At 43.1% G+C, this 17,265-nt stretch overlaps 1 protein-coding gene across 1 annotated transcript; it reads left to right on the top strand.

Moving 5' to 3' along the window:
• Positions 1-3,028: 3,028 nt before the first annotated feature.
• On the top strand, positions 3,029-17,039 carry adamts13 (ADAM metallopeptidase with thrombospondin type 1 motif, 13). The gene is made up of 31 exons (XM_023978357.2): positions 3,029-3,251; positions 3,590-3,656; positions 5,368-5,636; positions 5,764-5,929; positions 6,027-6,163; positions 6,301-6,384; positions 6,506-6,630; positions 6,758-6,904; positions 7,210-7,344; positions 7,513-7,663; positions 7,820-7,924; positions 8,045-8,202; positions 8,361-8,424; positions 11,845-11,971; positions 12,098-12,246; positions 12,358-12,478; positions 12,584-12,664; positions 12,757-12,938; positions 13,122-13,278; positions 13,421-13,550; positions 13,642-13,821; positions 13,948-14,146; positions 14,252-14,360; positions 14,442-14,571; positions 14,646-14,825; positions 15,087-15,291; positions 15,382-15,730; positions 15,843-15,986; positions 16,102-16,281; positions 16,426-16,607; positions 16,747-17,039. The coding sequence occupies exons 1-31, from the start codon at positions 3,171-3,173 to the stop codon at positions 16,900-16,902; spliced, it is 4,650 nt and encodes a 1,549-aa protein (XP_023834125.1). The 5' UTR covers positions 3,029-3,170; the 3' UTR covers positions 16,903-17,039.
• The last annotated feature ends 226 nt before the right edge of the window (positions 17,040-17,265 follow it).

Genomic DNA, 17,265 nt, shown 5'->3' with positions numbered 1-17,265 from the left:
CGCACTCACTTTCTTAATGCATATATGCACCTTTAGGCCAATGTATTGGTAAACTTTGAATATAATAGCGTAGTAGTATTATATTGTAGTATTTGCCACTTTTGGTTCTTTCTCATTGCATTGAAACTCACAGCATCTTTGTATTATGACTGATATGATATGATATGATATGACTGGTCATGAATAATTTGAAATAATGACTGACGTTGCAATTTGAAATAATTATTCCATGTTAATACTGAGAGACATGTTGTGTAGCACACAAGATCTGAACTGTGCTCCAATCTCTAGACTTTATGCAAGGCAACTAATATAGAGTATTTTCGTTATCATATCCACTGCTATCATGTCCCTATAGATGTACATGTCCATGTACATGTCCATGTCCATATTCATGTCCATATAGTATATTATAGTGAATAACTTAACCCAACAATAATAAAGTAATAATTTTCCAGCCCAATCCGTTGGATGTTATATAGAAGCAGTATATGGCTAAACCTGTCTAATGGTAACTGACTGACTTGAATTTCCATGCCTGGCACAGCATTGGGGATGCAATAAAAGATCCTTCAATAGAGGGAAATAGTGCACAGATTCCCTCTGTGAAGCCAGATTTTACAGATGCTTTATTACATTAGAACTGTGAAAAGACAGCAACCCTCCTGCAAAAAACTAAGCCCCAAAAACAATTAAAGGAAACATCCAAAAAGGATGTTTTGAGGCTATTAGTGCTGATGTTTTTAAGTGCTGCTCTACCATTTTCTAAGCATCAGATCAATCATTATGGCACTTTCATAAATAGTCAAGGAGAAAACTTTCCAAATGAATGCAGATTTGATTAATCACAAGTGACAGACTTACTCCATCAGCACAGCAATGCCTGCGGATCAGTAAAGACCAGCAAATACTGAAATTAAAAACACCAGGAGAAAGACAAATAATTACAATATTGTATGTTAGATTGAACTTCATGACTCCAGGCCAATTTACAGGACAAAGTGAATTAATTATCATGAACATTTGGTAATTTCAAATGGCAATACATAAAGAGTTGACTAGGGAAGGATGTTTTAGATTAGAACAGTGGTGAGCCACAGCGTATATGTTAAGTGTACAGTAAGGGCACATAATGAAGCTAATGTACTATGAGGTGGAAACATTAGTAGGCACTTGCTGGATGCCACAGATTTCAAATGAGTGAATAAGGACAACCAAAAAACAAGTATCTCATGGTGGTACTGTATACAGGCCATATCCACTCTGCATAATGTTGGAGATCTAATCTGAGAGGGAAACCATACATACTGGGAAATACTCCTTCAGCACAGTTATCTTAAAGTTATCAACCTGTTTCTATCCTTTTTCATTGTCTGGTTTACAGGTAGCCTGTGTGGTTTTCAAACCTCTCTTCGGGGACCCCCAAAGGGTTAACTTGTTCAGATTTTTCCTGAACTAGCTCACCTGATTCACCTATTCAAGGGCTTGATGAATAGTTGACAGGTGGAATCAGGTGTGCTGTGAAATAGTTAAAAGTGGAATAGTTCAAATACATGGAACAGTTGAGGTTTGAAAACCCCTGGCCTACAGCACCATTTTCCAAACCAGCAGGATATTCTCTCAGCAGGTGGCAACTATTCCAGGGGGGAAGCAGGTTTCAATATAGCAGCTCTGTTGGTATACTGCCTGATACCCAGCTGTTAATTCAGACTGACAACAGGCAGATATCTAACCGACTAATGGCAGATGGGACTGGAATCCCAGCTTTATAGAGATAAACTATGCCCACTGTGGAGAGGGGGGAAGGGACAGAGAGAGAGATGCACTCAAATTAGTATGATATGTTACGTTTGGTATGTATTAATTTGTATATGTCCATCATCCATTTTGTATGATATTGTACAAATTGTAAATCGTAACATATGTTAAGAATTTGCAGTACTTATGATACGTTACAAATTCCAATATGTTGTGGCTAACGTTAGCTGGGGGTTAAGGTTAGGAGTTAGGTTAAGGCTAGGATTAGCTAACATGCTAAGTAGTTGCAAATGCTGCTAATTAGCTAAAGTTGTCTGTGACGAGATATGAACACGCAACCTTCGGGTTGCTAGGCATTCACGTTATACACCACCCATCCACCCTGATTAACCACCCTCCTTTTGATTTTGCCTTAATAAGTAACCTTCTGTCTTATGTAACCATACCAAACAGATCATACTCATTTTAATTTACTTTGTTAGGTATTATCCAGTCTATGAGACCAGGCTGGTAGACATCACATCTACAGGGGTCAGCATGTAGCCTAGTGCTTAGAGCGTTGGGCCAGAAAACCGAAAGGTTGCTGCATCAAATCCCTGAGCTGTCGTTCTGCCCCTGAAAAAGGCATTTMATCCACTGTTCCCGGTAGGCTGTCATTGTAAATAAGAATTTGTTCTTATTAACTGACTTGCCTAGATAAATAAATTCTAAGGAGCATTCAGTCCTTCTAAAGTACATCTGTAATGTTACAGTGGSCCTTGTCCGCCCTCTGGTGGTACTATATTACACTTACAAAAATGATCTGTATGGCCTGCAGCATTTATGATAGTGTGTGTGAACTTGTGTAAATTCAGTTTAGAGCTTCTGTGAAAATGATAAGGCCAAATTAACATCCTGGTTTTTTCCCTGTTTTTTTCTTTGATTTGCTCACTTAGTTAGAACGTCATTGCTGGAAATTGGTATATCAACAAGTCGTCAAGTTCAAAAGGTTATTTATAATGGCATTTCCATGTGCTAACTCYCATGGAATTTTTCGTCAGTACTACGTCACTAACAAAATACTGTACATGAAACAAGCAAGGAGTGAGTTTGTGGACACATGTACTGTTCTGCACTGTGACATCCACCAGTGACATCCAGTGACCAATAGAATAAACAACAGTGTTCACCAACCAGCCAATCAGCTGGCATTGCTCTTTTCACCTACTCCCACAGTGAAAATCAACAAATGAAGTCTGTCACTTATCAACTACTGCCCCTGATGTTTTAGTAAACTTGTTTGCCACTTCCCCATTTGGCTGGGTCTTATCAGACTCGGCTGGAAGGAAGATCTTGGTCCTCTTACTCTGATAGATATATAGCAAGGCCAGGTAGTGTGTGGTGTGGTTCCACAGGGAGAGGAGAGGGGAAACATGGCAGCCTTGGCGCTGCTTTGTCTGCTGTCAGTGCTGCCAGGCTCCACAGCAATACTAATGAGATCTCCATTGGAGGAGGTAAGTGGAAAACACAGGGATGTGGTTGGTGATTCTTCTGTTTGTGACATCTGCAAAGTACATTGACCTCCTCAACTTGCGCTGTTTATCGTCCTGCGGAAATCTCTACCTACAGAGAGGCAGATCACAGGATCTCAGTTGTATGATACACTTAAAAGTTACATTTTTCAGGGGTTCTGTAAAGATATTATTGCTGTTCAGTTGATTGTGCTCCTCGTGGACATAGGCCTGCTGTAATCTGTCATACTGTATACAAACCAGGAATGGATTAGTGATTCTAATCCTCATGTTGCTGCTCACAAAATGACCCCAACATTTCATTTGTATCCCCTCTCCAGCTATTTCTGCACTCCCTGGATCAAAAGGACATGGTGTTTTATTTTGGTACCGACTCTGCTACCTCAGGTATGACTGAATAATGACAGTTTCCATACGGTTACAGTGAGCTACTGAACCGTTATGGTGGATACAATAATTCACATACAGCGGCAAGAAAACGTATGTGAACCCTTTGGAATTCCCTGGATTCTTGCATACATTTGACATAAAAATTGATCTGATCTTCATCTAAGTCACAACAATAGACACACACAGTGTGCTTAAACTAATAACACACAAATTATTGTATTTTTCTTGTCTATATTGAATACATAATTTAAACATTCACAGTGTAGGTTGGAAAAAGCATGTGAACCGCTAGGCTAATGACTTCTCCAAAAGCTAATTGCAGTCAGGAGTCAACTAACCTGGAGTCGAATCAATGAGACGAGATTGGTGATTTTGATTAGAGCTGCCCTGCCCCATAAAAAAACCCTCACAATTTGAGTTTCCTATTCACAAGAAGCATTGCCTGATGCTGACCATGCCTCGAACAAAAGAGATCTCAGAAGACCTACAGTAAGATTAAGAATTGTTGCCTTGCATAAAGCTGGAAAGGGTTACAAAAGTATCTCTAAAAGTCAGTCCACTGTAAGACAAATTGTCTATAAATGGAGAAATTTCAGCACTGTTGCTACTCTCCCTAGGAGTGGCCGTCCTGCAAAGATGACTGCAAGAGCACAGCGCAGAATGCTCAATGAGGTTAAGAAGAATCCTAGAGTGTCAGCTAAAGACTTACAGAAATCTCTGGAGATGCTAACATCTCTGTTGATGAGTCTACAATACGTAAAACACTAAACACGAATGGGAGGACACCATGGAAGAAGCAACTGCTATCCCAAAAAAACATTGCTGCACATCTGAAGTTCGCAAAAGAGCACCTGGATGTTCCACAGAGCTACTGGCAAAACATTCTGTGGACAGATGAAACTAAAGTTGTTTTTGTTTGGAAGGAACACACAACACTATGTGTGGAGAAAAAAAAGCACAGCACACCAAAATCAAAACCTCATCCCAACTATAAACTATGGTGGAGGGAGCATCATGGTTTGGGGCTGCTTTGCTGCCTCAGGGCCTGGACAGTTTGCTATCATCGACGGAAAAATGAATTCCCAAGTTTATCAAGACATTTAGCAGGAGAATGTTAGGCTATTTGTCTGCCAATTAAAGCTCAACAGAAGTTAGGTGATGCAGCAGGACAACAACCCAAAAGACAGAAGTAAATCAACAACAGAATGGCTTGAACAGAAGAAAATACACCTTCTGGAGTGGCCCAGTCAGTCCTGACCTCAACCCGTCTGAGATGCTGTGGCATGACCTCAAGAGAGCGGTTCACACCAGACATCCCAAGAATATTGCTGAACTGAAACAGTTTTGTAAAGAGGAATGGTAAAAAAACTCCTCCTGACCGATGTGCAGGTCTGATCCGCAACTACAGAAAACGTTTGGTTGAGGTTATTGCTGCCCAAGGAGGGTCAACCTGTTATTAAATCCAAGGGTTCACATACTTTTTCCAACCTGCACTGTGAATGGTTACACAGTGTGTTCAATAAAGACATGAACAATTATAATTGTTTGTGTGTTATTAGTTTAAGCAGACTGTGTTTGTCTATTGTTGGGACTTAGATAAAGATCAGATAACATTTTATGACCAATTTATGTAGAAATCCAGATAATTCTAAAGGGTTCACATACTTTTTCTTCCCACTGTACAGTATTGTAACCTTTCTCACCCCAGTGCCGGAGTTTCAGCTCATCTGGACAGACTGTGCCTCTACGGAGCTCCACACTGGCCCCTGGCGATGCTCCTTCGAGACCGAAGGGAAGCGCTTTGTGCTGGGGCTCGGGGAGAGGAAGCAGTCCTTCTCCTGTCAGTCCACATTAGAGACAGCTCGGAACACCACTCTCAACATCATAAGGAAAAGTCATGCCATGTGTTGTCAGCAGGCCAAAGTTCTACATCCTCCTTCAACTAAAGGATTTCTCACCATCTGTGCCAGGAAAATGGTACGTTTTCCAAGTTAAGACATAAACAATTCTACAGTTTACTTATTTATTTATACTGGTATTCTGTTATTCATTCATAATTCTCTTAAATGAATTTGGATTGCAATTGTTTTTCTATTTCCAACAGCAAGGCCTGGTTGTTGCAGGTAAAGAGAAGGAGAGACTATACATTCAGCCAGTGCTTCAAAAACACATTCATCTGACTGAAGCCAGAAACTGTTCCAGTCCAAGAATACCTCATCTGGTGTTCCACCAGCCATTTACTGCCAGAGGCCCCCCCAGACACTCTCACAGTCAGTGTTCAAGTATCATAGCATTGTATTTAATGTTTCATACTTCAYCCTCGCACATTCTGTTAGCATACTGCTCTTTTTGTCTTCATCCTGACAGTGAAGAGGCTGCGTCGCCAAAGGTCAGCCATAATGCCTGAGGTGACCCACCTGGAGCTGCTAGTGGTGGTGGCGCCTGACGTGCAGCTGGTCCACAGGCAGGACACAGAGAGATACATACTTACCAACCTCAACATTGTGAGTTTGTCTGTCTGTCTGCCTGYCTGTTTGCCTGCCTGCCTGTCTTTGTCTGTTTGTTATTGTTTGCGTCAGGCATCTGAATGATTATTGAAAGTGGTCATCCAGTGTTGGTGTGTCCTGTTATCTTCCCACAGGCCTCAGAGCTGCTGAGGGACATGACACTGGGAGCCAACATGAGAGTGCATCTGGTCCGTATGATCATCCTCTCAGAACCAGAGGTCAGTGTCTGACAATGTCTGTGAACCCCACACACACCTGGGTTGGCCAGTCTGCCATGGAGGCCTGGCTGAGGAGCCAGAAGAATGCTTCCCTCTCTGAGTGCTATGTTCTCACTTTCAGCCAGAGATTAACATCTCCACCAACATCTCCTCGTCTCTGAGGAGTGTGTGTGAGTGGGCCAGAAGGGTCATCCCCTCTAATGACACGGACCCCCTGCATGCTGACCTTGTGTTATACATCACAAGGTAGGTCATTGTACTTTATCCTGTGCTATTTTTTCAAGTTGAATTGTAGTCTGTCTGAAGTTAGAACATTTATATAATTRTAAATCTTGTGGTTTTACTTTACTGTAATTTGTTTGTCCTCAACCAGATTTGATCTGGAGCTGCCCAATGGGAACAAGCAGGTGAGGGGCGTGGCCCAGCTAGGCGGGGCATGTTCTAGCCAATGGAGTTGTGTAATCACAGAGGACACAGGCTTTGATCTGGGCATCACCATCGCTCATGAGATAGGCCACAGGTAACTTGAAAAGGAAAAGGCACAACGCTCGCTCACCATTAAAAACAGATTATTTTATTTAAGCAACTATCAAAAGCTTAGGCCACAGGTAAGACATAGTGGCATGAGATAGGCCACAGGTAAGACATAGTGGCATGAGATAGGCCCACAGAGTAGAATAGTGGCATGAGATAGGCCACAGGTAAGACATAGTGGCATGAGATAGGCCACAGGTAAGACATAGTGGCATGAGATAGGCCACAGGTAAGACATTGTCAATAGCATGGGAAGAGCTACAGTTAGTAATCTTCACTTCTTTCCCCCAGCTTTGGTATAAACCATGATGGGATTGGTAACACATGCAGCAGCAGTGGCTTTATGATGGCCTCTGATGGAGGCTACAACAGTGTGGATCTCACCTGGTCCCAGTGCAGCAGACAGCAGCTGTACACATTCTTCAGGTAAGCATGCCAGCTGTTTCTCACATGGACTCTTAATAATGACCTGTTCATCATAAGTAGATTACTCTGCAGAAATGTAATAATGGTCAGTGGTACTGTACACAACACAGTGAGTATTGTAGAAGGCTGGTAATGAGAGTAAGATATGTGTTTGTTATACTATTCTAGTGAAGGCAAGGCTGACTGTGTGAAAGACTTGCCTGTTCTGGTTGGCTCTCTGCAAGACTGGAAGCCAGGCCTTTACTATGGCGTGGACGACCAGTGCCGGATAGCGTTTGGTAGCACCGCCAGGGCCTGCTCCTTCACCAACCCTGACCTGGTAAGGGACACATTATGACATTAAATGGCAGCCACTTCTGTGATTATACTATCATGGTTATACTGTAGTAATACGAGTGGTTATACAGTATGTTGACAGTATCTATAGCTCTGTCTGGGTAAGGCTTTCCCAGTGTTAATTCTTTCCTCCTGTCAGCCTGTGTGCCGTGTTCTCTCCTGCCACATCAAACCTGATGACAACAGCTCATGTAAACGTCTGCTGGTGCCTCTGTTGGATGGGACAGAGTGTGCACCCAACCAGGTACAGCCTTATGTTATCACTAGTCACATTCAATCATTATGACTATGTTTGGTCAAAGTATGCAACATTTGGGTTGTGAAATGAAAGCAGCCCTGACCTCTAACCCTGCATGTCCTCTAGTGGTGCCTGAAGGGCCGCTGTGTGTCCCCAGACCAGCTCAGCTCCTCTTCCTCTGTGGTGGTGCACGGGTCCTGGTCCAGCTGGTCCCAGTTCTCCCCATGCTCGCGGATATGTGGCGGGGGAGTCACTTCCCGGACCAGGCAATGCAACAACCCACGGTAACAAGAAACAACAGTCAGGCCCAATTACAACACTAGTTCTCATGACTCCTCTCAAGTGCAAGTGGTACATTTCTGGCAAATAGGCTAGCCAAACAGTTTATTATTCTTGATGGATGTCTTCATAATTTTCATTTAAAAAATGTTTTCATTTCCAGACCTGCATTTGGTGGGAATGATTGCAARGGCAGGGATACAGAGGCGGAACTTTGTCACCAGCAGGTAAAACTCCACAGGTCATGTTTATGTTTACAGTGGGCCTCCGTAGGTCATTTTTACAAGGTAAATTGTTGCACCATTTATTCTGTGCCGTGAGTACTGTACATGTACTGCATGTATGGAGCGATTTCAGTGCTAAAAATTGTATTTTTTWAAATTGTATTAGGATATTGAATTTGAATGTAATATTGTTTTATTTGTAATGCACAAATTGATTCATTGAATTCATAAATTGAACTTGTATTTCATGATTTGAAAATGAATTGAATGTAGTATATAGTATACARGTTTTCAATTTAATTCAATTTAATATTCAAAATCAATGAATATTCAAATTCAATATTTATRTATTCAGTTTCAATATGGTAGATATTGCATTCATTTTCWGTGTATCAAGTTTACAAACTAACATTCACATGTTAAAATTCAGATTCAAAACCAGAGACAACGTCCTGGTACTTTGCCAGCCAGGAAAGGTAGAGGAGCACAGATAGAATCAAACGCTCTCTGTGGTAAACTGACGGTTGAATATATTTTATTCCTATGAATTTGGCGCACAGGAGACCTGGGTTAGAACCCCATCAGTCAAACTAACACGTCTTCATGTCTCAGRCAAGGTTGCTCATCATATTCATGGATCACCAAACCACCTTTGTTGCACTCTCATTAAATGGGGTGCACAGATCTGTCTGCTTCTTTTTTCCACAGAAAGTGTTTTTGTTGTGCAGTAGGCCTGATTTCRRACCCAGTTAGTTATATTGGTGCCGTGATCTCTAAGTATGAGGTCAAAGGGGGGGTAAAATGTAACCAAGATGGTTYGATGAACCACGCTCTTTTGATGACTAAGCTTGCTGGAGACTTGAGTTAGCTTCCTGAACTCATTCYTATGGGCTTTAGCTAAGTGGGCTAACACAGTCTTGTGACATACAGGAGACCTGGTTTGAACCCAGTCAGAGCAAGATGAAATAAGGAGTGGAAAGGCTATCATTAGAAGGGCTATGACAGGGCTATTCCACTATATTCTTATCGGGACCAAACTGTGGTTTTTGTGACACTCCCTTCCAATGTTCCCTCTAAAAAAAATATGTCACTAAGCAAATTTCAGGTCTGCTGAGTGCAAACTTGAACGTTGTGAAAATTCTGTACAACTTCCAGATCACGTTTACTGTGAACACTGAGGCAGTACCTGCTTTAAGTTACAGTTTTAACAGTGGTCAAGTAGGCTAATGTGACTATTTGATCAAAACGATGGGGAAAAATGCTTCTCATTTTAACATGGAAATAGCTGTTCTATCATTCAGCCTACAGTAGCAGCCAATGTGTGGTGTTCAATGTATGCCTACATTCCATGAGACTTTTGAAAAAAAACATGCAGGGCTTGACATTAACCTGTTTATCCACTTGTCCTTTTCTGATGCAAGAAACTACTTTACAAAATAAGATGCATTACTATTCCCATACCATTATAGAGAATCAGACAAATTATGCTACCCTCTACCTATTGGCTAATTAGCTTATTCAAGCCCGTCTCAAATTACAACACTGCCCYTTTAAGACAAAAAAAAGCTCTTTACCTGACTTGCTTTTCAAAGATGTCTAGAAATGTACATGTTTTTTGCTCTTGTAGGAAGTAATCACTCCCCTATTGCTGACTACAAATGATCTATAACTGAGCTAATAACTCACTAAAGCAAAGGATATGAACAAAATGTGCACACGTGGCTACATGCAGCTCTCGGTTTAATCTCAAAACAAACGCATCTACTCACGACCGCTCATGCTGTAAACACAGTCCAGTTCAAAATAAATGGTCCAGATCCATATATGGCAATGGTCTATTTGCATATAGACCTCCTGCAGCTCTGATTGGTTATGCTGCACCAATCTGTGTAGAGTATAGGCTGAGTCCTACTCCAATGCATTCTGCCTTCAACAAAATCTCTTGCATRGTTCATTTTGTTTCGGTATGTTGCATTGAAAGTGGCTAATATTGCGTTGATTCAATCACAATTGCCACAGTAAAGGGAAACGTTGATAATGTTAACAGGGAAAACTCTAGAACAGTGGTCAATGACGCTGTCGGTGTGATCGAAGCGTAACGCTTCAAACACACTGACAGCGTCATTGCACAAAATAGTATGCAGAACCAGCTGGATATGTATGCAACAAAAGTTCAACATTCACCTTCTGCTCCCATTTCCGTCAAGCCGTCTATGCATACAGTTTGACGCATACGTTCGATAAATCCAACGTATGCACCACACCGAACACACTGCAACTGCCTCTGCAACGCAATGCTGCAAGGCAAACGCAGCGTTTCATTGGAAATTAATGTAATTCTGGTGTATCAAAATGCAATGACACTGTCGGTGTGATCGAAGCTTAAGAACATAAACTCACTCATAAAAACAGCAGCTTTTAAACGCTTTGAAATCTCACAGTATCAACTTTGCTGTAGCTTTCTTTTATGCCTGTTACTGCGGACACGGTAATCTGAGCCATCCGTTTGGCCAGCGTTAGACCTAAGTGCACTTGATTTGCTCTCCGGCCCGCCGGGAAGGCAGAGTTTGTACCTCCAGACACATGAAATGGTTAAAAAAGGCAACAGTTCATCTACGCAGCACACAAGGCAGCTGAATCAGGTGCACCTACCGCCAACAGCCCGAGATGAATAAAAAATAAATAGTTTTTTTTTTTACAGAAATGTTTGGCGATCGACTAGGAATGCCTTGGAGATTGACCAGTCGATCGCGATTGACCGGTTGGTGACAACTGCTCTAGAAAGTTGAGTAAAATTCAATCTCGTGCTTCTCTCCATGGGCTGATATTTTTTCTGCGTGGCAGTTCTGTTTACCACAGAGAGCGTTTGATTATATATTTTCTCCTCTACCTTTCCTGGCTTGCCAGGAGGCTCTCTCAAGTTTTGAATCTGAATTTAGAGATCTGAATTTGAAACTGAATCTGAATGCATCCGAGAAGTTGAATATATGAAACTTTGATCAACTTTAAATAAAAGTTTGGAAACTTGATACACAGACAATGAATGCAATATCTACCCTATTGAAGATGAATGTATAAATATTGAATATTAAATTAAAACGGAATGCAATATTCATTAAATTCTATTCAAATTATGAATTATATGATCATTGTGCATTACCGATTAAAAATTATTACATTATAAAAATCTATATCCTAAATTATGTAATTCAAAAACAATTTCTGTTAGCACTGAAATCACTCCATACACATGCTTCGAGTGGAATGAGGGAAGTTGAATTGGAAATAGAAATGTTGCTTCTCTTCAAAAGACTATTATGATCGAAAGTTCAATTGGTCGTCAGAAGGATGTTAACTGAAACATAGGGTGTGAACACAAGCAATGTTCGCCATTCTTCCCCTCACACTATGCTGTCTGAGTAGCAGTGTGAAAGGACCCAGCTGGCCTTCATGGCAGAGCAGTGCGCCCAGACAGATCTACAGCCCCTGTACCTGTCCCCCAACACGGCCTCCCTCTACACCTGGATCCCCGCTGTAGGCTTTGTCACAGGTGGGCCAAGACACCTTGCCAATGGGGAATGGTTGGGTCATTGGGATGGAGGGCAATAAACAAAGGACAAACTACTACATTACTGACTCCCTCCACTGTATTCCTCTGATTTTCCCCCATGACCAGGGGATGAACAGTGCAGGTACATGTGCCAGTGTAAGGGAGAGAACTTCATTGTGAGCCGTGGGTCTCAGTTTGTGGATGGGACTCGTTGTGAACCAGACAGTCCAGCTCCCCTTGGTGCCACGACAGCTTGTCTAGGAGGGATGTGCCAGGTAAAGGCCAGCTTCGGTTTCTCCACCTTAGAGAGTTCTAGAGACACTTTGAGAAATTATTAGACCTGACATGTCCTCATAAGCTAATGGGCGAATAATTTCTTCCACTAGCTGTTTGGCTGTGATGGAGTGTTGAAGTCTGGGAAGGTGGAGGATGTGTGTGGGGTATGTGGAGGGGATGGCTCCTCTTGCAGTCTCACCTCTCAGTCTTACAGTGGTGGTCAGGCCAGAGGTAACAGCTCAAATATCCCCATTCTTCAGTCTGGAGAGTGATCATTTCTACCTCCATCTCATTCCAGTAATTAAACTAGATTTTCCCTGCTTAATTGATTCTCAGAGTACGTCACATTCCTGACCCTGCCAGTAAACGCCACTCAGGTTCACATTGTCAACAGGGCACCTGTCTTCACTCACCTGGGTGAGTATCTGGGGTGACCTTGGGTGGTTTGAAAAGAAACCCCAAATCATATAAAGGACAATAAGCAATGTGTCTGGTGTTTTTACCCATAGCGGTGTTGATTGGGAATCAGTATGTTGTGTCTGGGAGTGGCGGCATTGCGTTAAACATCACTCACCCCTCTCCTCTGGAGGACGGTCGTCTGGTTTATCGTCTGTACCTGACCCCTGACCTCCTGCCTCTCATGGAGGAGCTGCTGCTACATGGAACTGTTACAGAGGAGACACACATACAGGTCAGCAGGGAGAGAGACATTCCCAGACATGGCAACAGACACTCCAAATATCAGAGGGGCTAACTGTGAGAGACACATATAGAAGAGGAACAGTATCTCCATTCACTATGTACACACACATATAGAACTTTACTGACTCCTCAAAATACAAAGGAATATGACATTTGTTTTTTGCTCCAACAGGTCTATCGGAAATATGGAAAAGAATATGGAGAACAAACCAGTCCAAACATCACCTACCACTTTTATACTCCCATTAGTAATAATGCTTTTATAAAAGAGATACCCAGGGGCAAGTGGACTGTTGTTACAACATCCTGCTCTGTCACTTGTGGCTCTGGTAAGAGTCATTTTGAATTATATATATTTTTTTACAAATGATTGTTGAATAAATATATTTAGTTTGTTTGTTGTGGGTGTACTTTAAGGCTTTCCAAATGTCACTGTTCTTATAGATCCACTGTTCTCTCTTTTTCTTGTAGGCATACAGAAATCTATGTATGTCTGTATGGATGAAGACACCAAGGAGCATCTGGAGGAGGTCTACTGTGATTCAGCTCCCCTTCTCCTGCTTCAGCAGACAACCTGTCACCTCCCAGCCTGTCCCCCCAGGTCCACTCTACATTCACTGCACACTGTCACACCTAGAACTCTTAAACTTTCATCAAACTGATTGATCAATGTCCTGTGTTGTGTTCTCCAGCTGGGAGATGGGAGAGTTTGGGCCCTGCAGTGCCTTGTGTGGTGGTGGAGAGAAAGTGCGCCCTGTGAGATGTGTTCAAAGGCAAGGAGCAGATGTCCTACAGGTGGCCGTTTCTGAATGTCCACAACACTCAGCCACACAATCAGTGGATACATGCAACTTTCAACCCTGCCCTGCAAGGTATACATATTTTTATAATCAAATACAATATGTACATGAAGCAAACAAGGTCCAAGTTGCACCATGTAGGTTAATGGCCCAGTACAGTGTTGATATAGAATTTTTTGGGGTGGATGCGTGTGACAGGTGGAATGCGTCAGAAGCCGGGGAGTGTTCAGCGGTGTGTGGGCCCGGAGCGGCCAAACGCGTTGTGACATGTGTGCGGTCCGAAGGTGGTCATGATGTTGAGGTGGACCATAGCTTGTGTTCAGGGCTCTTCAAACCACCTGTCTTAGTGTCTTGTGTGATCGATGTCTGCCCTATTGGCTGGGAGTCTAAGGGACAGGTACAGCAGAGATCTATAATACATCTCATAAATGTGCACACCGAATTCTAAGACATCATACTGGAGAAGGTGGAACTTTGACATCCATCCATTTGTCTTTACCAGGATCAACCTATACTTAACAAATCCCCTGGTTTAAGGTACCGCTCCAGGTACCTAACAGTGTATGTTTGGAGCCCTATGATAGGCCAATGCTCAAAGACCTGCGGAAATGGTAAGTTAGACCAGATAATCCCTTCCATTTTTAGAAAGACAGTGTGGTACCTTGGTCAACACAAGCCGTATACATGTGTAGGTACCCTGCAGGTGTGGTTTTCATGTCTGGACCACCAGACCAGGCTAGCGGTGCCTGAGGTCTACTGTGATGCCTCCAGCAAACCAGAGCCTCACACAGAGTCCTGCAACCCTTCCCCTTGCCCTCCCATGTGAGTTGATCCTTTCAAGTACAAGAATGACAGCTCTGTCATAGCAGGGTAACAGCAGTGTGTTTCCCATGCAGGTGGCGCTACAAGCAGGGAGTGTGCAGTGTGTCGTGTGGAGGAGGCGTGGCCCATAGGGTGCTATACTGCTCCCAGGAGACCGAGGGAGATGAGGAGGTGGTTGTGAACAATACAGAGTGCAGTAACATGACCAAACCCATAGCAGTGGTCACATGCAACTCCAACAGCTGTCCAGCCAGGTAATCCATGCAACTCCAACAGCTGCACATCCAGGTAATCCATGCAACTCCAACACCTGACCAGCCAGGTAAACGGTAAACAGACACTGAACACTGGCTAGAAGACCAGGGTAAAAAAGAGAATCTAAATGTGGAATTCACCACCCATGGATTTCAGTTTGTCTTGAATGCTATGTGAGTGTCAACAGACAGTGCCATATAGAGATTTCTTTATGTATTGCTGGGTGTAAATAAACTTGAACTTGAGATAATACTATCCAGGTGGAGAGTGCTGAGGACGGGGGCCTGTTCTATGTCTTGTGATCTGGGGTTAGCCAGGAGGCATGTCTCATGTGTTGAGTATATCCATGGGGAGGACAGTGAGGTGTCTGAGGAGAGATGCCATGCAGCCGTTAAACCTGCTACCACGGTACCCTGTCTGRTGCAGGTGTGCACCTTCAGATGGGACGTGAAAGACTGGAATCAGGTAGGTACAGTGGCCAGTGGTGTTTTCATACATGAGTGATTTATAAATTATGTAGATGTACTGTTGACTAACTTTTCTGTTGTCTCTCAGTGTTCAGTGCCGTGTGGGTATGGGATCCAGTCGAGAGCAGTGTCCTGCATGGGACCCACTAAGCCTGAGCCCCTCAGCCCACTGCTCTGCATGCACATGCCCAAGCCCATCACCATCCGGGGCTGCCAGATGGACGACTGCAGGGTCTTAGAGAWGACTAGTCCCCTCACCCACACACACACCACCAACGCCCCCTCACTAGAGACCAGGGACCAGTTACCCAGTCCCCAGGGCATGGAAGTCACTCCCATGGATGAGGAGCTGTCTCCTACTCTCAGCCTGACCCAGACACCCCCGACTGCAACAGAACTGATCACCCCAGCCATGCCCACTGTGACACCTAAAACCAGTAAGGTGGCAGAACTCTGCTTCTTTAGCACTCATCAGAAAAGGCATAGACCAAGCATTGAGAGAGCTCCATCAGCTAATGTAATAGTTATCTACTGTGTGTCGCTATCTAGGTCTGTGTGGGCAGCTTCTGCTGGGGGAGTCAGGCACAGTGGACTTGAGACATGAGACAGGTCGCTGCATCCTGTCAATAGGCCGGCCCCTGGATGAGGTCATCCACATGAAAGTAGAGTCCAGCTCCCTAAGCTGCAAGAAAAGTGAGACATTTTATAATACCCTTTGTACTGTCTATCTATGGCAACCGAAATGGACAACAATAACCCTGTGTGTGTGTGCGTGTGTGCGTGTGTGTGTGTGTGTGTGCATGCTTAGGGGAGTATGTGGCGTTCTATGACAGGCTGGTACTGGTCAGGAAGTGTGACCAGCTTGAGGACACTGAACTGACCTCCAGGACCAACGTCCTGCTGGTGCGCCAGCATCTCTTGTCCCCTGGAAACGGAGTGCTGCTCACTTACAGCAGTCAGAAGAACAACAAGAAGAGTCACCACCAGGGTAACACTGAGCTGCTACTGTATTGGCTGAAACAGAAGGCAGAGTGGCATGTTGTTACAGAGCTGGAACAATAGATTTTTAGAAGGACATATTATTTGGTCAATTTAATACATACCCACATGCTTCTTTCTGTTGCTCCTACAGACTGTGATGTCCAGCTGTTTGCTCCCAGCGGGGTCATTGAGAATCCAACGATGACCTCAGCGTTGGGCAGTCACACCTGTCGAGTCCTCATCAACGCCCCTCCCTCAGTGAAGATTAGGATCCGGGCTCTGAGCATGGGCCCTGTGGTCAACAGCACAGCAGCCCAGTCCACCTTCATTATGGTCAGGGAGGAGGGAGACTGTTCTCTCTTGCTTTTCAGTATATTCATCAATGCAAACTAGTTGAGTATACATTAAACCATGAATCTTGAAATGTATGCCATTGTAGATAACATTATGCCTCTAATACCATCTCCATTAGATACGAGATGTAGACGTCTTGAAGACCAACGTGTTCAAGGGCCAACAGCTTTTTGACTGGCGATCAGCTGGAAACATGGCAGAGATAGAATTTCATGGCGAGTACCTGCAAAGCAACGGGAGCTTCCGAGCTGAATACTCATTCGTGGAGCCTTGATCCTTGGCTCGCATTTCTATTATACAGTATTTAACGAGACAGGAATTTAGGCAGTTACTGGAGAACAATTTGTCCTTAGTTTAATCAGTATTGTCAGAATTTTGTAACATTAAAATAAATGACAGCAGTCAGTCTTATTTTGTTTGTTATTTTTTGTTGTATAGAAAACATTTACCAAAGTAAATCACAGCAAAACCACTCAGCAACTCATTATTATGGCACATTTGGTATAGTATGGCACACATTTTCAGAACTTAAATAACTTAGAACTGTTTGAACTTATTTTATAAATATGAAATAACAAATATGTAAGTAAACAAACTGAATAAACACATCTATAGAATCGCACAAAAATAAATGTTA

This window comes from Salvelinus sp. IW2-2015, linkage group LG33, assembly GCF_002910315.2.
Source record: "Salvelinus sp. IW2-2015 linkage group LG33, ASM291031v2, whole genome shotgun sequence".
NCBI classification, from domain to species: domain Eukaryota; kingdom Metazoa; phylum Chordata; class Actinopteri; order Salmoniformes; family Salmonidae; genus Salvelinus; species Salvelinus sp. IW2-2015.
Note: the sequence above shows the minus strand (reverse complement) of the source record. Positions and strands in the feature narration are given on the sequence as shown.